General features: G+C 45.5%; 1 protein-coding gene across 9 annotated transcripts in view; it reads right to left on the bottom strand.

The window, feature by feature from the left end:
* Positions 1-3,335: 3,335 nt before the first annotated feature.
* The window catches only part of abcc12 (ATP-binding cassette, sub-family C (CFTR/MRP), member 12), a 35,728-nt gene continuing 17,540 nt past the window's right edge, over positions 3,336-21,523 (bottom strand). For 6 of the 9 annotated variants that reach the window (XM_054769902.1, XM_054769898.1, XM_054769900.1 and 3 more), the window contains 21 exons: positions 15,047-15,298; positions 14,911-14,982; positions 13,601-13,725; positions 13,241-13,313; positions 12,934-13,137; positions 11,008-11,142; positions 10,688-10,787; positions 10,541-10,591; positions 10,361-10,456; positions 10,194-10,297; positions 8,256-8,438; positions 7,969-8,195; positions 7,758-7,895; positions 5,868-6,057; positions 5,716-5,805; positions 5,446-5,635; positions 5,214-5,373; positions 5,072-5,150; positions 4,434-4,547; positions 4,019-4,183; positions 3,336-3,954 (listed from right to left, as the gene is read on the bottom strand). In XM_054769902.1, coding sequence (XP_054625877.1) covers positions 3,850-3,954; positions 4,019-4,183; positions 4,434-4,547; positions 5,072-5,150; positions 5,214-5,373; positions 5,446-5,635; positions 5,716-5,805; positions 5,868-6,057; positions 7,758-7,895; positions 7,969-8,195; positions 8,256-8,438; positions 10,194-10,297; positions 10,361-10,456; positions 10,541-10,591; positions 10,688-10,787; positions 11,008-11,142; positions 12,934-13,137; positions 13,241-13,313; positions 13,601-13,725; positions 14,911-14,982; positions 15,047-15,298 — 2,853 coding nt within the window. In that variant the 3' untranslated portion in view covers positions 3,336-3,849. The other 3 variants (XM_054769905.1, XM_054769906.1, XM_054769907.1) reach the window with 3 other exon arrangements.

The raw sequence follows: 21,523 nt of genomic DNA, 5'->3' as shown, positions 1-21,523 counted from the left end.
ACTTGGGCAAACCGATAGTTTGCATGTTCTTTCCGTGCGTGGGGGTACTCCAGTTTCCTTCCACATTCCAAAAACATGCATGTTAGCCTCATTGGCGGCTCTAAATTGTCCATAGGTATGAATGTCTATACGTGCCCTGCCATTGGCTGGACACCACTCCAGGGTGTACCCTGGTGTACCCCCCCTCTCGCCCAAAGTCAGCTGGGATAGGCTCCAGCATACCCCTGGGACCCTAGTGAGGATAAGCGGCATGATGAAGATGGATGGATCAATTTGGTCTTTTGTCTTTTATACTCGGGGGTCCCCCACCCACTGGGACACAAACCAAAAAAAAGAAAATCAAACACAATAGAAAAATAAATACAAATACACATACCTTTAAAAAATCCTATTTTTTCATGAATAACTACATCCAATGAAATGTACATTTTTGAAATAATAACATTTGCATGATGCACAGCATCATCTCAGTTTCACTGGCAGATTACTATCACTGCCCTGCTTCACGGATAGAATGAGAAGATCATCCCCCCCTCCCACGCGGTGCGGCTTTTCAGCACAACAGAGGGGGAGCCATAAAACACACGCATAGTACTGGACTTATGACCTTATTATGTATTATTAATTAATACATCCATCCATCTAATATAATAATAAAATACAACGATTTATTTGACTCTGACGTCACATAGTCCGTGGGCTCAAAAAGGTCGTGTATCACCGCCATCAAGTGGATAATTTGGAAAAAAACATATCAGTCAAGCAAGTTTGTGCTCAGTGACCTCTGGCGCCATCTTGTGGCCAGGAATGGCATAACAGACACAAACACATAACGAGTGTGTTTGGGAGCGTGTCGAGGGGACAGGGGTGGGGGAGGTGAGCAGGGGACAGGGGTGGGGGAAAGGATGACATGTCCTACCTAAAGGACTCGCGTCGTAGGTACCCTGAGATTCTCAGCAAGTTAGCTGGGAAGCTAACGCGGTAACAACAACTTTACGTCACAAATGTGTCGCGTCCAAACTCCAGGCAGCTGCGACGCGGTGCGGGGGCCAGCTGTTGAAATCATTGTTGCGTTTTTTACCCGGAGCGGCTGAGTGTGGGTGTGATCTTTTTGTACACTTTTATTCATTTATGGAAGGTTGTCGTCACACGAGGACCGCCTGGATGACATTCTATCGCTGGGAGGGGCACGTAGTGGATTATAAGATAAGATAAAATACGAGTGCGACATCCATCCATCCATTTTCTAGACGGCTTCATCCTCATTAGGGTCGCGGGGGCATGCTGTGCAGCACCCACTCCTGCTGAGGCCTTTCAGTATTTACAACTTGATAGAGTACAAGAGTACAAGAACAACTTTGTCATCTGCAGCTTGTTCTAAATGCAGAGAAGACAAAATGTATGTTCTTGACTACTTCAAAAGCTGCAAGATCAGCACTGTCTGAGAACATTTGAACAAGAAATGGTCAACAAATTGAGTTGGTATCTACTTTTAAATATTTAGGATTTTTAATTGACGACCACTTGTCTTTTAAGGAGCACATTCAGTATTTGGTCAAAAAACTGAAACTCTTATTAGGATTTTACGTCAGAAACAAATCTTGCTTTTCTTTTTGTGTGAAACGGAACTTGGTGGAAACAACCTTTTTGCCTGTTATTGATTATGGAGATGTGTTGTATATGAATGCTTCTGCCAACTGTCGTAGCAGGCTGGATAGTGTGTACCACGGGGCACTGAGGTTCATCACCAAATGTGGTCCCCTTACTCACCATTGCGTACTCTATTCCAAAGTTAACTGGACATCTTTATGTGCCCGACGCCTCAGTCATTGGTAGGTGTTTATTTACAGAAGCATTGTGGGCATTACTCCTTCCTATTTGTCTTGTCTTTTAATAAGGAAACATGGAAGTCACCATCTCCGATCTATGGATACTCTACAATTTGTCGTCCCCAGAGTACGATCTGAACTGGGCAAGAAAGCTTTTAGGTTTTCAGCACCAAATGCTTGGAATAATTTACAATCTGAACTACGATTTCAAGCCCTTGTTCCACTGAATGAGTTTAAAGCTCTGGTGAAATCATTGCAGTCTACCTTGTCTGTGTGCCAGTGTTTTATGTGAGCAAGTTGTTTCATGTTGTGTTATTGTTTTTAACGTGACAGGTCTCCCTTGTAAAGGAGATCTTCGATCTCAACGGGACTAACCTGGTTAAATAAATGCTAAATAAAAATAAAAATAAAAATTTACAGTAGGAGGTGGATCTTTGGGTGGTTTACATTCAAATATCACTGCTTGTGATGTCTTTTATTCTATTCATGTACGCTCCACGTAACCGCACGTGACCTTTACGTCTGCGCTACGTGCACGGCGTACGTTTTCACATACGCAATATTGGTGAATAAAGACGATAGATGCATCCGTACGCTAACAGAGAATTTGAATAAGAGCCACTAATAAAATAACCCCAATGTATTACACATATGAAGTATCATTGTTGACTATTTGTGTTCATCCCTCCATCAGTTTTCTTCCGCTTATGCGGGTCCGCGTCGCGGGGGCAGCAGTCTCAGCAAGGAAGCCCAGACTTCCCAGTCCCCGGTCCTCAGGATAAGATGTCCAGCATTGGCAAAAACAGGAGGACAAAAATCATGTAAAATATGTTAAAGTGGTATTTTAAACAATAAAAAAGGTAAAAAGTCAAATCACAAAACCATTCAAATAAATGATAAAAACTTTATTCACATTTCACACATGGCTGTGATCCATATTTAATCGGAAAATCAATTTTAGGGCATGAAGACGTGGTATCAGAAGTATCGATATTTCATTATCGATCCGGAAGCACTTTCACCATTACAAGTATTTTTTTTCCAATAAAGGTGGAATCATCACCTCATCAATGTTCCTTCCTTTAGAAATAAATGACAAACACATTGTTTTTCTTCAAAATACGTTCATCATCCTGATTGCTTATTTGTTTGCATGTTTGTCACTTAAATGTTTCACATCATCAAACTAATGTAAATATGAGCCAATGACAACACAACTCAACACTTTATGCACTTTTTACATGAAACTTGTTATTATTAAGGGGGAAAACATCCAAAGCTACATGTCCCTGTGTGGAAAAGTGGTTGCCCCCTAAAGCTGATAAGTGGCTGGGCCCCCCTTAGCAGCAACATAAATAATAATAATAATAATAATAATAATAAGTGTTGAGTTGTGTTGTCATGGACTAATGTTTACATTAATTTGATGATCTGAAACATTCAAGTGACAAACATGCAAACAAATAAGAAACCAGGAAGGGGAGCAAGGACTTGTTCACGCCAGTATACGTTTTGGAAATGATATTTATTTCACATTATAACAAAATAAAACAATTTATGAGCCTCAGACGTCACCTCAGAATCAAAGGTGTCCAGCGTGTATCAATTCCAGGCTCAAAAAGGTGGTGGATTATTTCTTTCAAGTGGATGAGATGAAAAAAAAAAAAACACTCAAATGAGGACCTATGGCGCCATCACGTGGCCAAAAATGGCAAAAGAGACACACCCATTGAGAGCAAAGCGGAAGGCTTCTCCTAGCTCTCCTTCTACTTTCACTTCCAGTCGGTGGAGGGGCCAGCCCCCCCAGGACCCGCCTTCCAAATGCATCCCAGTCATAAACACATCCCGTAAAAGCCCCCAATACATCCACTATAAAATACTTGCACTGTGCATTCGTTTCACGCACAATAAACCACAATCATGACTGCTGGTGGCTCTGATTGGACGGTGCAGGTGTACCTAATGCTTTGACCACTGCATGTAAAGTCACAGAGGATGAGTGCTGGCACGTTGGCGCACATCAAAGTGTGTCTGACGCGCTCACGGTGTTCGTGGCCGCCAGCAGTGAAGAGAACAGCGAGTCGGGCCTTTTGGACAGCACGTCTGGATTGTCCAGCTCTGCCACCTGTAGCACGGGTGTAAGTGTAAGTGTCCTGCAGCAGGTGTGTGTGTGCGTGTGCGTGTGCCACCTTTCCGTTGTCCATGACCAGGATGCGGTCGGCGTGCATGACTGTGTTGATGCGGTGGGCGATGGTGAGCACGGTGCAGTCCTGAAAGGCGTCTTTGATGGTGGTCTGGATCAGGGCGTCCGTCTCGGCATCGATGGATGCCGTGGCCTCGTCCAGGAGAATGATCTGGTGGGCAAAGGTGCCAATGTGGTTGACGTTCAGACTGCAGTGAAAAACACCACGTCGATGCCGTCCTGACGTCCTATGTAAGGTCAAAGTGGACGTCCTACATCAGGGGTGTCCAGTGAGGGCTACTTACCGAAAAATTGAGGGGCCACTATGACAGAAAACTTTGGACACCCCTGGTTTACATTCCGAGCTTTGCTGTTCATAAGGACGTGTGAAGGACGTGTGGTGAGCATGTCTGCGTCCTGACCTTGGAGTTGCGGAGCAGCGCTCTAGCCATGCACATCAACTGCCGCTCTCCGACAGAGAAGTTCTCTCCATTCTCAAACACCTGCGCCTCAAGCTGTCCCTCCAGTCTGGAGATCTGTGGAGACAAAACATCAGCAAGGCTGGAGCACTTGATGGGAAGACCACACACACTTCATCACTGCTGGAATGCAACAGAAACGACTGTCGCTGGCTCTTTGTAGATGAACAATAACAACTGTGGTTTCGCACCACTGAAGAGTGAAACAAAGGAGAGGATGAATGCTTTGCATCCTCTCACACTAGAGCTGTCCTATCTAGTCATGAGCATAACCAATGAAGCCTGCAAAACGTCTTCTAAGACAAGCTGAAGGGTCCAGATGCCAACCACACCAACCACATCTCGTGGACCATGTTCCAGGTCATGGTGGATGTGGACCAGATCCAGATCTTGCATCAGCATCTCAGCCAAGAGAAGTGGCTGCAAACAATCTAACATCTGCTACACGTCGCTGGCAGTGGAGGGAAAGAACCCACACAAGAAGGCCCAAATAGAGACCAACTGTGAACCTTTTCGCTGCGAGGCCAACCACTGATCCACTACGCCGCTCTGCACTCTGACATGCCAATCCGGCGACTCACCAAGTCCTTCATGTAGGTCCTCTCCAGTGCTGCCCAGATGTCCTGGTCGGTGTGGTTGTTAAAGGGGTCCAGGTTGTACCTGTTGGCGTACACAGGTGGTCAGCCGCCGCGACATCAATCACCGCACCCACTGTCAGCTGACCTGACTGTGCCGATGAAAAGCACGGGGTCCTGAGGGATGATGGACAGTTTGCTGCGTAGATCCTGCAGGCCGATGGCTGAGATGTCCACTCCATCTATCAGAATGCTGCCTGCTGCTGGCTCCACCAGCCTGAACAGCGCCACCCCTAAAGAGGACTTCCCTGCACATGGAGGACATCACACACTGACGCTTGGAAGGGAGACCGCTGTCTCTGAGCTTTCTGAAGCCTCACCAGAACCCGTCCTTCCCACGATGCCCAGCTTCTCTCCGGCTTGGATGAGGAAGTCCAGCCCATTGAGGACGATGGGCGTGTTCTGTCTGTACCTCATCTTGTAGTCCTGGAAGGCGATGGCCCCATCTTTGGGCCAGTCCTCTGGGATGTCAGCGTCTTTTCTGTGTCTGGGAGCCTCAGACGTGCAACCCTGGACACAACAACACTTGCTTTTACTGTACACGCCAGGGATCCTACACGCCCGTGACACCCCTCCTCTTCCGTCCTGACCGTGATGTATTCCTGAAGCCTCTCCACCGAGTTGAACCTGGCCTCCACCTCTGTGGCCTGTCTCACCACATACTGCAACATACCCGTCAGCTGCAGATACAAACATCACGTCACGCTCACTTCACAGCGCCCTCACTGTGCCTCACACGTGCCTGGATGGTGTAGGACAAGGCCAGCCCCTTCAGCGCTGGACTGATGTGCTCGTTGCTGGTGAGGACCACAAAGAGAGACACCAACAAAGTCAGGGATGCCGCCATGATGTCCAGCCGGAAGGCGAGCCAGCGTGTCCCGGAGTTGAAGAGCAGGAAGTGGTGGGAGTTGATGTCGTTCAGGGACTTGAAGCTACGACAGCAGAGAGCACAAGCAGCCAATGAGAAGCAGGTAGAGCACCAGCAGCCAATGAGAAGCAGGTATCAGGTGGTAGTAAAGCTCCTGAATGGCAAGAAGCCAAACCTAACAAGACAGATGTCCTCCATTGTTGTTTACATTGTTGATAGCGCGGGCTTATTCTAGTCCAACGTGACATCACGCCTGGGGTGCTGTCAAGTTGGGACAATTCCAAGGGCCCCTGACTGATGGGGTTCACCAAAAAAATAGGATTTTGCTATCTGGGTGGAGGCAGTTTTTTCAAATGTAGTCAAAACAATCTCTTTGTTTTCTCTTGTTTTGGGCAGGATACCTTAAATCCACACTGAGCAAAAAGTAAACATCCATACTGACCAACCGCCCCCCCCCCATATCAGATACAGAATCAGAACAACCTTTATGCGTCACTTATCCAGAGGAACAAGCCAAATCATGCAATCACCCGTCCATACAATATGACGGGGGGGTAGGATGACTGGGTGATAAAAGGGGGGAGAGGAAAGGGAAACAAATCTAAACTATGCTCCTATGGGGGGAGTACAGTGTGGGACTGGCAAAAAACCTCAGCAAATAGGCACAAATAAGCACACTTTACAATAGAAGAACTTGAAGACTTGCACCGGGGAGGCGTACAGGGGGGTGCAGGTGCAGCACAGGCTGGCAGCCAGCCACAGCAATTGCAGCCATATGGGGGGTGTGTAGCATATGTGCACGTGCTTGAGTGTCCTTGGATGTGTGTGTGTGTGTGTCTCGGCATGGGGAAGTCTAACGTGCAACCTTGGAGCCTCGGTCCGCAGGATGTCATCACAACTCAGCAGCTGCCAACCGTGAACAGCATCATACAATCAACAGGTGTCCGGGGGGGGGGGGGGGGGGGGGGGGGGGGGGGGGGGGGTGTTGAAGGTTGCAGAGCCATAAAAGCCATGTCCCTCCCCAGTGCTTCACTAAAATAGCACATCCTACATCTGAAGGAATGAAATATTCTTATGAAATACTTTCTTCTTTACAAAGTTCAATGTGCTGACAACTAAAGCACACACATATCGATCGATTCTTGTCTTGATTTATTTCTGCATTATTTTTATTGGGGGTTTTATTCCATTTGCGCAGTGGAGTTTTTGAGCAGTGTGTTTTGCCTGCTGTTTGTCTGCTGTTATTGCCTTCTAAAAATAAACGATGTATTACTCTAAAACATGCATCGAACTACATTCAGGCTGGAGTCTAATAGCTTTAAAATGCTTTTGAAGCCCTACAGATGAGGGGACCACAGCTGCAGGCCCCACATGAATTCCTGGCAGCGCCTCTGCACCTCACTATTTACATCCAGCAGCTGATGCACCTTTCCAAACCCTATCATGGTGAGCGAGTAGAAACTATTTCACCATAACGCTGGCACACTACGAGTGATCCCGCCTCCAGCGCGGTTAATTGGTGTAACGTTACTGACCCCTAGTGACCAGTGTACACCACTACAATGAGTAACGAGGTCAAATGAGGTCAAATATGTGTGTTTTCTTTGGCTGATAATAGGCCGTATTCAACAAGGAAACAGCATGATTCATTCATTCATTCATTCATTCATTTTTGAAAAACCACAACATTTACAGTACGTAAGCGGCCCTCATTGAGAGAAAAAGTTTGGACACCCCTGCTGTACCATGCCGAAGATGCCTTACAGCCTGATGTGGTCGTCTCTCATGTTGAAGGCGTGGATGGTGCTGAGGCCTTGCAGGGTGGAGGTGGTGAGGGAGATGCACGGGGAGCGACTGATGTTCTCCATCTTCTTCATCTGGCGAATGCTCCTCTGGAAAATGCTGCAGAACCGGCAAGGAAATGTCAACTTGGTTCCTACCGGCACACGAAATATTGTTGGTTGTAAGGACTGACAAGAGCATGAGGGTGAACAACAGTCCCATGATGAGCACGGCGATCAGCATGGGGGGGAAGACGGTGGAGACGATGATGACGGTGCAGGCGACCAGCAGAGCGAACTGCAAGAAGGGGTCCATGTGGAGGGGGAGGACATTGTCCAGCTCCTCCTGATCTTTGGAAAAGCGATTGAGGATGCGTCCTGTCGGCGTGGTGTCAAAGAAGCTCATGGGGCTGGCCATGACCTGGAAAACAGGACGTCTCCGTCAGTGCGCAAGCAAAAGACGCCAAGACTGCCTCAGTACCTTCTTCAACATGGTGTCGTGGAACGTGCAGGCGGCCTTCAAGGTGACGTGAGTGTAGACGAAGCATTTGATGACGGCCAGCGTCACCATGACGACCACCATCATGCCGTACACCAGCTGGTAGAAGTGTAGGTCCGGGTTCTTGGAGATGTCTCCCTGGTCTGATGTGGTCCTGTTGGGCGACTAGAACCAGCGGAGCAAAGATGATTAAACATTTAGCGTCTGAGGTAGGGATGCGCTGCCGATACCATGAGTGCGATCGGCCAGCGCTGCCGTATCAATTAGTCATTCATCAAAAAACACTTTTTTTTCCATAAGAAACTCCACAATTCCTGGCTGCACGCATACTATCAGCTGCAGCATCCATCTTCTATGCCGCGTATCCTCGGGTATGCTGGAGCCTATCCCAGCTGACTTGGGGTGAGAGGCGGGGTACACCCCGGACTGGTGGCCAGCCAATGGCAGGGCACATATAGACAAACAAGCATTACACTCTCCAGTCATGTTACATAACATGCATGCTTGTGGAATGTGGGAGCAAACCGGAGTACCCGGAGAAAACCCACACAGAGATGCCCAACGGAGATTCCAACCCAGATGTTCCCAACCTCCTGAGGGTGTGGCCAACATGCTAACCGCCCTAGCTGCAGTATGATATGAAAAATGGAAGCATGAAATCACCTTCATTTAGGAAATTTTTTTTACATCCCGTAAATTCCGGTCTATAAGCCGCTTTTTTCTTAAACTTTGAACCCTGCTGCTTGTACAGCGGTGCGGCTAATTTATGGCTAAATTGACAAAATCTCGTGACATCTCCTAAACTTCACAATTACTACTGATTGTTTAAATACTTTGCCGCTCGAGTCAGTAAGGAAGTGGTAGCTCTTTCTTTGGCAGGAGCCAATCACGAGCTATCGGTTGCTTGTCATCAGATACACCCAACAGTCTGACTCACCGTGTCATCTTTGAAAAACACTCAACAGCACTGCATTCAGCACACGGCAACGTCATACTCGAATATACAAATATCAAAACATGTCCCAATGTGACTTTAAAATAATGAAAAGGCAAACTCTTAAAAGGCAAACATCGTAAAAGGTTTCCCATAATGCACTGAGTCTGAGCAGCGCATTCATTGGGCCGCTGCAATGACGTCACCTTCCCTCACGTTTCCCTGTCTTTTGTCCGCTGGCTTCCTCTGGTGGACAGAAGCATCATTGCAGCCATTTTCTACAAGTATGCTTTGTATGCTGTCCTCCAATGAAATGGTTCTCTCAAGTGAAATGCATGACGGGAACGCCTCAAAATGTTGGGTTTTATTTCATATAAAACTAGTATTGATATATGTTTGTATATTTCTGAGGTATGATGTTTGAGTGTTACAAACTTTGCTTTGAGATGAAAGACGGGAGTGTAATGTTTCTTTTGGTGGCGTCCATGTTTAAATACTGTAACCACACAAAGCAATCATCTGTGTGCCTTGAAAGATCAGTCCGAACGCTCTGCTGAAGGGGTTGTCTTTTGAAAACTGTCTGGGATTGAATGACTTAAGGAGACTTTGGGTGTGAGACTACTGGGTGCATCCTAGCAGGACGTCCAGGTAGCACGTAGATGGGTCCAACTGAGGCAGCAGTCGGAAAACCAGGTGTCTTCCACTGCTGAGAAAGGCTGCTCGTCTCCAATGAATTCAATTATTTTTCGGGTTCTTTGCTAAGCCTTCTGCACGAGCCGCAGGTGATCGGCTTTTGTGATCGGCACTGAAAGGCATTTATCGGCATGAGACGATCAAGTGACTTTTCACGGAAATGGTCCGGTACTGATCGGTGGCCCGTCGATCGGAGCATCCCAGGTCTGAGGAGTTCTCCTTTTCAGTCAGTCAGCATGTATTCTTCCATTCCACCGTGACCACCTCCCTGATGTGTGTGTGAGTGTTCTCACCCCGTCCCCTTGGCCCAGCCAGTGACTGAGCCACCAGTTGCAGAAGGCCGTGGATCCGATCATCACCACCACGTTCAGCAAGGTGATCAAGATGATGATGTAACCTGCAGAAATGGACGCCGGACATGTTGGACGTGCGCTACGTTGTGTGTGTGTGTGCTTCTTACCTCCCGCTGCCTTGCAGTAGTGCCGGTAGGTTCTCCAGGAGACGGCACCTTCTGTGGAGGACTCCTGGCTGACCAGCTGGTCAGCACCCTCAGATGCTGCAATGGAGATACATGGAAGGACCTGACCTGACCTGACGTGAAGGTATGAGAATGATGTCTTCTAACTAAACAACCACTCACCTTTTGTGCTGGTTATGACTCCCATCTCGTCTTCGTCTGCTATGTCGAAGGCTGGGAGGAAGAGCAGACGTCAGTAAAACTTTGTACTGCTACTGTCCAACCAAGGGATGAGATGATCGACGGATCGATTCCCAGGTGGTTGCTGACCTTGGTTGACGATGCCACTGTTTGAACGATGTCTCAGCTCCACTTCCCTCATCTCCTCTGCGGCATGCTGGGGCGGAGCCTCCTCCTCTTCTGTCTGAGTCTGTCAGCCAGAAGAAGACACCCGTGACAACTCATCAACTATGCTTTTTCTATCACAACAATCTATCACAGTGACGCCTGTTGCTAACACTTTGTTCGCCTTATTTCGGGACAACTGCCCTTCTCGTGATCTTATGCAAGTGTACCTAATGAAGTGTCCAGTAGGTTATGTTATTAATGTGATGGTAAACATGTCAGGTGATGAAGAAGCACAATCGGACCTTGGACCGTTCTGCCTGGTAGCCGCTGATGAGCTGAGCGTAGCGTCCATTGGCCTTCATCAGAGCCTGATGGTTCCCTGACTCCAGGACCTCCCCGTTCTCCAGAACCAGGATGTCGTCACAGAACTCCAAATACTGATGGACATATGAAACATTGGGTATTGATCTCCATCATCTACAATCATTGCCTTGAACTCATTCCATCCCAGACATTTTTTGAAAGACACCCCCTTCAGTAGCGGCCATTTTAGATGATCTTTCAAGGCCCACAGAATATTGTGTTCTATGGCTATATGAACATGGAACCTACCAAAAGAAACATTAGACTCCCCTCTTTCATCAGGAAAAACCTTTTTCCGTTCTTTAGTAATCAGCAGAAGAACATAGGTAAGTTTCAGGAAAATATCCGTTCCCAACTAAAAAAGGAAGAAAACCAGCTTTTTTGTGAAAAGTTTCATTTCAAGCATAACTTCTACTTTGACACAATTTTTGTTGTTTTTGTGACAGCTGAAATATCTAAACAACTATACCAGCATAAACAACACAAAAAACACCAAAATAACCATTTATTTACAAATAAAACACCATCACCTAGTTGCTATTTCCAATGTGTGCATTACAATTTCCCTACAATGCGTAACCTTCTGCACTCCGTCATCATCTCTTTTTGCCTCCTGTGCACACATCCGTAAGGGAGCGAGCTCAGGTTTAAAAAACGTAAACACGTCTTTGGTATTGAATGAATGGATGGACTATTCAAAGACAGACATTAGCCAGGGAGAGATCATCAGGTGTGTCGTGAGAAATGATCTCATTTCACTCAACTGGCCGGCAATGATGACTTGTGTAGTACAAATAATGTATCTTTGTTGATTTATCTACTGTATGCCAGCTACCTCGTGCTGAAGGGACAGCAGCACAATTCAATGCTCTGCCACTAGATGGCAGCAGGAGCCTAACTAACCTGTTTAATCACCTGTTGTCTTTCATACAATAGAACAAGTCACTGTTTGTGACATTTCTGATATAAATGAGGTGCGTGCAAACGTATTTATTCATTAAAATTGTACGTGAAAAATGAATTGTGTATTTTGTAGGATTGGACGTATAATATTTATATGGTATTTAGAAAATAAATCAGGAAATCTATTTAGAAGTTAACATTTTTGATGAAAAAAATAACTGGTAAAATGTGTTGTCCTACATAATATTCATACAGTGTTTGGATAATAAGGAAAAAGCTATTTCTTTATTTATTGGTTGTGTTTTAGCAGACTACAAACAGGAAATGGATATATTAATTAAAAAATGAAAATCTATTGTATGTATAATGTTTATATATGATTTGGAAAATCAGGAAATGTATGAATTAAAATGGTTGATATATTGAATACTGATACAGGAATTAGAAACTTTACTTTCTGCTGTATTGAACTACAGTTGTTACTAATAACTGAGCTGTATGAGCACATTTTAGCTTTTACCTTTTAGAAATGCAAAATGTGAAGAATATCAAAGTGCCCCCCCCATCCTTTCCTTTTGCAAAAAGGCTAGGACACCCCAGCCTGAGAGGTTCCACAGTAACTGCGTGCCTTCTAGCTACAATTCCCTGCTCTTCTACTAGATGACAGAAAGTACAGAATTCACCCGTACGTCCACCTGCTGCCATTCACACAACACATCTTTTTATTTAAGGCTTGGGAGAGACTCAAGTAGAAAACTAAAAAGTCATCCATTTTTGTCCCCCAAAATGACAAAAATAACTGAAATATTGTAAATGATTTATATGCCATTTGGATAATCAGAAAATGTATTTATTGATGAAAAATGACAGATGAAAATCTAAGTGAGATGTGCTGGCATGTAGAATGGATTTGTTTTTAGAGTTTGCAGTGAGTGTGTGCCCGCCACGCGGCGTGGCCCCACCTGGAGCTGGTGCGTGACCAATATGACGGACTTTCCCAGCAGCTGGCGCTTGATGCACTCCTCAAAGATGTGTTTGCCCACGTGGGCGTCCACGGCCGAGAGAGGATCGTCCAGCAGGAAGATGTCCTTGCTGGAGTAGACCGCTCGGGCCAGGCTGATCCTCTGCTTCTGACCTCCTGAGAGGTTCAGTCCACGCTCGCCTATCTGACAGCACAAATACAGCAAGAGAGCTTGTCACATGATTCGAGCCACTAAAAGCTGACCGGAATAACAGAAATGAGCCCAAGCGGACGACAACAAGACCTACCTCAGTCTGGTCACCGTGTGGGAGAATTTTCAGGTCCGCTCGGAGGCTGCACACGTCCAGAACTCTGTCGTATCTGCAGACACACAGCCACGCTTCAGTCGGCCGTTGGAATACACATTTTGTCCAAAGTTAAATGAACTGTGACGCAAAGAATGCCAGGGATAGTCACATGACATCACCGCTGTGATACACGTAGCTTCGTCTGCATCCTTTCACCTCTGACTCTGAACCTGCTTGTGGCGTTTGTACGACGCTCTCACGTCTGCTTTGTGCGTGCTCATGAGGCCTCGTTAAGTCCCCAGCGTGACTCGTCTGACTGACCACATCTGCTCTGCCAGGAGCCGTCACGGGGTCTCTCACCTGGCCCTGTCCAGACGCCCGCCCATCAGGATGTTGTCTTGCACGGTGCCGTGGAAGATCCACGCCTGCTGGGAAACGTAGGCGAACGTCCCGTCGGCCGTGACGGAGCCCTGGAGAAGATGCATCTGAAACAGGAAGACGGACGACCGTCATGAAGGTCTTAATGCTTCTTATTGAAGAATGACATCATTGATGGTTTTGTTTGGTAAAATAAGAAGACTTCTGTTGTAGAAGATGAAACTAATTACAGCTGGGGGGCTTATTGTCCTAAAGAGCAAAGACGGCGGGGCCTTCATTGGAAGCAGCCCATGATCAGTGGTATCATCTCACACCAGTACCTGAGTAGCAACATTTGAAAGCACCTGCTTCAGTGGTTGAAGATGGCCTATTATTGGTCAGCATGTTGAAGCAAATGTTCATGTTACAGTGTGACTTTATTTTCTAGGCCTCAGCATACCCCCCCACCCTATTTTCTCTTATCATGTCTGCCATAGCAGTGCTAATAGCAGTGCAAAGGTGACGATAGGAGCTTAACATGACGGCCACACAGTCAGGAGGTCGGGAAGATCAGGGTTGGCATCTCCGTTGGGCATCTCTGTGTGGAGTGTGCATGTTCTCCCAGTGCGTGAGTGCGTGTGTGGCTTTTCTCCGGGTACGCCGGTCTCCTCCCACATTCCAAAAACAGGAATGTTAGGTTGATTGGAGACTCTAAGTTGTCCACAGGAATTAATGCTTGTTTGTCTATATGGGGGAGGCAGGGTTAAACACGCTGTGGTGCTCTCAGATCCGATTCGTTGGTGAAGAGATTTGACCGAATTTGTCTATTGAGATGGGTCTTTGCTTTTGGAACAGGACGTTACATCCTCGTATGTTGTAGCTGCTCATTGAGGTTGAAATAAATCCATGTCATTCAGAAACATCTTTTTACATTAGCGTAACCCGCCCTGTTGCGCACTGCCCGCACCGAGGCTCAAACACAATGGGGGGGCGAGAGCGCTGACCACATGGCCAAAAGGCCGGGCTGTCAACCTAAGAGGGAGTGAGGTTTACCAACGTACACCTGCACAGCCTCACAGGCTGGCATCCGTTACATTAGCAGTTCAGCATTTTATTTGCTAACACGCTAAAGACACTTGGGAACCGAAAGAGGCGGCTCTCTAAAAAGAGACGAAATTTCCATCACTATTTTGCTGTTTCTTGTGTAATTGTATTTTCATTTGTGCCGCGGGACGCTCCTGCGTTAGGGCGTCCATACGTTACAGACAGAGCAGCTCGTACTTGCTTTTACCGGTAAAAAGCTCCCAACTCACCTGCTCCAAAATGCCGGAAATCAGCGAGGACTTCCCACTTCCCACATTGCCGCAGACGCCCAGCAAGTTGCCCTTCAGGGACAAAAACATCCAATTGATCTTCAGTCCGACTTTCTTCATCTCATGCGTCACCCACCTTGGGAAGCGTGAAGGAGATGTTCCTCAAGGTTGGCAGGAAGTCACACTCTCCATCTTGGGACGCTGCATTCACTTTGTCTGACGTGCCGCCATTGGCTGTTGCAATCCCCCTATTGTCCACGGAGGGACGGGGGGCGCTGTGGCTGCCTGGCGTGTTCCAGGACAAAGTAGCGTTGTCCATCACGATGGCGCAGTCGCTGTTGTTCCTGTGCGTCAAATAGGGATCTGGATTCTGGATCTGCAATATTTTCTGCGGGTTGGATGGGGGGGGGGTTGTTAGCGTAAGCTTTTCCAGAAAAGAAGTCAAACATCACATGCTAACTGCTACTTGTGTTCAACAAGTGAAATTGTGAAGCCTGACCAAATAAACGTTTGACAATTGTTGTATTATTGTAAAATGATTCTTGTCCTGTGAACTCCAGAGTACCTTTTGTTCTGTGAAAGACAGTTGAACTCAGGCCTACGTGACTGAGGGGGAGGTCATCGTGACCGAAGTTATACAAGATATGTTCCAGATGTTATGTGATTTCAAAATGTCCTGCCAACAGGGCCAAGGAAGGATGAGGTTTGATAATCCACGTCATTGTTATTGTTCACTGGGTCTATTTAAGGGTGAACGGAATAAACGGGGTGTCCCTTTTCCCTCAACTGCATACAAGTCGTGTTGTGCCTCTTATTATTCCACAACATTTGGCGTCACGAACAGGATTGGAAGGAAAGACGTTGATGCTCGTGGCCTTCTGACCTGCACCATATTGCAAACCAACGGCCGTAAAAACAGGTAAGATTTCTTACCATTTGGTTTGACAGTGTGGTGCAGTAATGGGGGTAACTAATGAGCATTAATGTTAAAAATTTCTCCAAATAAGAGAGCCTGTTGTTAGTGCATTACCTTGTAGAGGTACCTTGTTACCTTGTAGAGGTAACTGCAGAGTGGGGGTGGGGAACACTCACACAAAATGTGGCCCTCACTTTAGAGTGGGAAAAACTTTTTGTGTGTTTTACTAAAATGACTCGAGTCCAGCTGTGTTACGGCATGATTGGCGTACTTTAGAAGTGTTGAGTAAAGGAAAAGAGTACAGGCTCTTGCCGGCTTTGTGTGTGTGTGTGAGGTCGACAATTTATGCTGCAGCAACTCTTAGTCCGGGAGTTCATTCATGGAGGAAAAATTAAGGGCTAAATATAAGGCCGACTGCAATTGGTAGAGCGAGGTACCCTATACAACGCAGAGTTCGTTCACTGCGCGCTAAGTCTGTGTGGTTACGACCCTCCGAACGCGCAAAGGAGGTGACCAACTACAGAGCAAAGGCTGCGCCTATATAATATGCGTGAAGCAAATCACGTCTAACAAGTAGAGAAGCATACTCAAATTACACATGCGGAATTACAATAAAGTAGTTCTTATTGTCTACTTTGTGATGTAACTCTAGAACAGTCTTGCAGTCCTAGTCAGCCGGACAAGGTCAGTCATGAGTATATTAATGCATACCTAAACTATAACAACTGGAGGAGATTAAGGCGTGAAGCAATCATTTGGATTGCTTAACTTGTGTGTTTGGTTTGAAGTGCACTAAAATTTTGTTATTTGTTGTATGTAACTAAAATTCTAAAATCCAATTGGCATATACAGTACTTCAAGTGTGTGTGTGTGTGTGTGGCTGACTGTCTCACCTCTTCTGTAAAGCGTTCAGCGTTGTTTTTTTTTGTGTGTGTTTTTTCACTGTCTTGAGTGAGTGAGTGTGTGAACGAAGGTCAGCTGAGGACAAACTGTGCTTTGTAACCCTCAAAAGAAAATAACTATAAGATTAATCATCTTAGTCGCAAGACAGTAACGTTAGCCAGTGTAAATAGCTGAAAATTGCCACACACGCAAGTGAGAAGTGCGGTTAAAAACGTATTGTGAGAAATGTTCATAGATTCATCCTTTGTTTGAATGATCTCTTCTGGAACAACAAAAAGGTCAACCTTACACATAGTTGAAGTGAAAGCAGTTTGTGTGTCATCTTTGTGTCTGTTGCTGGAGGTGCTGCATTTGGCTGTTATTGAGTGTAGTGCATCTTGCCTAGTTGTGTTATTTGTGCCAATGTTAATTTGTTGTGGGTTGCACTGGAGTGAGGCTATCTTGGGTGTGGTCCCAGAGAAATTCAAAGTGCGTCATAACGTTGTCTGCTCTGTAGTGGGGGATATGAACTAGTTGAAAGGACAGAATTGCAGTGGTTGAATTGAGAAGAAAATTGTGTGCAATTTGCTGTGTGATAAGTCTGTTGAGACTTTGTTTTGCATTACTTTGAACTTAGTGAATCTTGTCAAGCTGTGTGGTTCTGCCAGTGACCGGATGTGAAGTGAATAACTGAAGGAGGTGTTGAGCGAGGGGACACAAGGGGAGTGGCTACAGCCCTCCCTCTGAGTGTTTGAAGAACAAGCCAGCCAGTGGAAGAGTTTTTTTTTTGTGTTATGAGACTGGAGAGTTTCTGCAAGCTGTGGTTCTGAACTGTACAGCATTTATGGAAAGTGTCATGTTGGTGTTTAAGTTTAAAACATTTTAATGTGGTGTGCTAGTGTATAAAGACTTAACTTTGAAAGTGAATAAAGACAATACTCATCAAATAACATTGTGATAAAATTGCAGTCTGAGTTTAAGATACTTTTGCAAAATAACTTATTTTTGTGACAGAACAAACAATAACATTTATTTTAATTTCTGTCTTGAAAGTTGAAATACTCAAAATGGCTATTCCTTCGACAACGATTTTAGGGTTAAAATACCCAAAAAGGAAGGATGACATCGAGAAGGTCTCTAAAAAGTGGACAAAACGCACTAAAAGCTTAAATCCAAGTTGGCTTGAAGGTGGAACATTTGATGTGAGTTTGTGTGATGACATGGAAGTCCGAATAAAGGACTATAAACCCAAAGACAAAAGTAACAAAAGACAACAGAAAAGAGAAAAGGAATTGGAAATTATACAGTTGTTCAGAAAGGAAGGTGAAATGTTCCGAAAAACAATGAAAAAGAATCGTGAACTGTTTAGAGCTAAAGGCGACGATGGATTTAAAATAAAAAACAGAAATATGGAAAAAAACATGCAGGATAATAGTCAGTTCGCTGCAGTGGCTCCGTCTGGCCTTTATCCTTTTATTACGGGAACTGTCGAAGTTGCAGGAGATGTTGATTTTGATGACAACAAACAAGATCCTATTTCACCAGTTGGAAGGCTGAAAAATCCACCACAATACTGCAGCACAGACAGGAAGGGTGCAAAACCAAAAAAAGTCACAAGTACTGGATTGTTATGCTGAAAAAGATCAAGCGCTTAAAGAGATGACAAGAAAGGATGGACACTCATATTGGCTGAACCTGGAGCACTCGGACTTAGAAAGACAAAAGGAAAGGACTATAATTCAAGAACTTGAGGATGAGATAGATGATGTTAATGAAAAATATGTACAAAATACGGCTACAGAACAAAAACAGGAAGAGAAAAAAAAAGGAGCAGTAGAAAGAGTAAGTAGTGCTATACCAGTAAAAAGAAGAGTAAGCTATCCAGAGGGAGTCCAAGAGGCAGAAGAAAGAGAAGTCTTAGGGGGAAGTCTTACCTTTGCTGCAAATGGCAAGGAAAACAGAAAGTATGATCTCAGATACAGGCCTGGCATACACCCTCCAGAGAGGTATACCGATCCGGCTCATCAATTGCCAATATTAATAAAAGGAACACAGGGACAGTATATTCCTTGGCAAACACTTGATCTTGAGGGGTTGATCGCCGGGCTGCCTGGTATCCATGAGGGGGCCAGCAAATGGATAAGGGCGTTTGAAGAAGAAACAGTGGGTAAAATACTGGCGCTTGGAGATATCAAGGCTGTGTGGGCACGAGTGTTGGGGATACCAACAATGGAAAATGTGCTATATCTAAGTGGCCATCGATGGATGCAAAATCCTGAAGCGGATGGTATTGAGTTCAATCCTTATCGCAGAGACTTGTGGGGGACACTGCGAAGGGAGTATCCGATCAAGATTGATCCCAAGGCCCTGAAGGGACAGCCACTTACGGAAACAGAGAACCCTGCCGAGTATATCAGCCGTCAGCTCAAACGGTGGAAGCAAGAGACTGAGGAAGAAGTTGGAAATAGCCCACTGATGACCACACTATTCAGAACAGCAGTGGTTGAAGCCATGCCAACTCCAGTAAAAAGTAGACTGGAGGATGTTGTGGGACTGACGTCAAAGTCACACAGGGAGTTCTGTGAGCATGTGATACATGCTATTGAAAAATACAGACGAGATGAACAACGGCTGAAAGAGCAAGACCAAGAAGTTCAAAGAAAGGTTGCCCAGTTGCAACTTCGGGAACTGTCAAGCAAGAACAAAAAGAAAGCTCAAGCCTTAGTCGGGGATGCAAAGCCAAGTGTGGAGGCACCCGTAATGCCATCTCCAGCTCCACCTCCAGCTCCAGTGCCAACAACAGTACCACCAGTTCAAGCGCCACCTGTCATCAATGTATATGCTCAACCAAGAACAAATCAAGCGTCGCAAAGGGGAAGGCAATATCAGATGGGCCGAAAAGATGGATCAAGAAGGAGGTCGCAACAACAAGCTACCCCTCCGCAAGTACTTCCCAAAGTCTGTTGGGGATGTGGACAGCAAGGACACAATCGACAGAACTGTCCAACCAATCCATGGCCGGCGCCTAATTGGGTCAAAGGAGGCTATGGAGATCAACAACCTCAACAACCATTGAGCCAAGGTCCAAATTCAGAACAGCCATATTTGGGTCCAGTCAACCCATGGGGAGGTCCAAATTATGGTTATTAGGGGTGCCCAGAGAATCCTGCAGGGGAAGGTCAGCTGCCAATAGTAACATCTATAACTAAAAAAGAACCAGTAGTTCAAGTTCAAATCGGAGGAAAACAAATACCAATGTTGGTCGATACTGGAGCAACCTACACTTGTGTAGGTCCAAGTTACGCCTCACACCTCCCCATGTCTGACAAATTTGTCAAAACAGTAGGATTCTCGGGAAAGCTTCAAACAATACCTATGACGGCTCCAGTTCAGCTAACAATGGAGGGCGAAACAACGACATTGCCAGTTCTGGTATCTGAGCAGACACCAGTAAATTTACTAGGAAGAGATGCTCTATGCAAGCTGAATGTAAACATTTCTTGTACGCCTGAGGGAGTGAAAGTAGATAGAGTGAAGGAAAAGTTCCAAATGAATGTTCAGACAGCACGTGCAAAAGTATACTGGTTAGGAGATATATCAGAACCAGTGCTCCAGGCTTTCCAAAAGTGGGAAAAGTACATCTGTGCTCAAATTCCAAAAGCGTCAAAACCACGGTCTGAATACCATTGCACAGTCTATTTTGATCCATCATGTAGCAAAATCTTTGAAGAAAAGTGGGAAACACAAACTGAAGGCCTGACGGTGTCATTGACAACAGAGTATATCATAATTGGGCAAGAGGGTGCAGCGTTTAACGTTGAGTCAAATCCTTTCCTTGCACAATGGTATAACGTGCCCAATTCGGCACCACACATAACCTTGTTGGTTAACGAAAATTTTGCGTCAAAGGATTTGGGGCCAATGATGAAAAATGCGTCCAAAATAACTTGGAATGCGACTGAAAATCCACTAATTTTTGTGTCGCCAGATGAGACAAAGATAAAAATTGTGTGTGGTACCCATATGGTTTCAAAACCAAAAGAAGTGATCATCACTTCATTTGACGTACCACAGATGCCGCAAATCCGTGAAGGTGAGAGTGACTTAAAACAAGAAATGCTCGAACACGTCCCAGAAAATCTATGGTCAAAACATGAAACAGATGTAGGGTTAGTGAAGTCAGCAAACCCTGTTAGAGTGGAGCTTAAACCAAACATGAAACTTCCAAGACGCGCACAGTACCCTCTGAAATTAGAGGCAGAGAAAGGTATAAGCCAAACTATTGAAGGGCTTCTGAAAGCGGGAGTATTAATTGAGACACACAGTTTTTGTAATACGCCAATACTACCTGTGAAGAAAGCAGACAAATCCAAGTACCGGCTGGTACATGATTTGCGAGCAGTGAATGAGATCGTCCAGGATAGTCCAGTGGAAGTACCAAATCCGCATACTCTCTTGACAAATGTTCCACCTGAAGCTAAGTTTTTCACAGTAATAGACTTGTGCTCAGCATATTTTAGTGTTCCGTTGCACGAAGACTCTCAACATTTGTTTGCGTTCACATATCGAGGAAAACAATATTGCTATACTCGAATGCCACAGGGGTTCAAACATAGTCCACATGTGTTTAATCAGGTGTTAAGAGAGGACCTTGAAGGGTTGCAACTCAATAGCACCCTGTTACAGTACGTTGACGATCTGTTAATATGCGCACCGACACTCGAGGACTGCCACAGAGACTCAATTAAATTACTTCAGAAGTTGGCTTCGGGGGGGGCATAAGACCTCCCGGGCAAAGTTACAATATTGCCAGCC

This window comes from Dunckerocampus dactyliophorus, chromosome 3, assembly GCF_027744805.1.
Source record: "Dunckerocampus dactyliophorus isolate RoL2022-P2 chromosome 3, RoL_Ddac_1.1, whole genome shotgun sequence".
Lineage (NCBI taxonomy): Eukaryota > Metazoa > Chordata > Actinopteri > Syngnathiformes > Syngnathidae > Dunckerocampus > Dunckerocampus dactyliophorus.
Note: the sequence above shows the minus strand (reverse complement) of the source record. Positions and strands in the feature narration are given on the sequence as shown.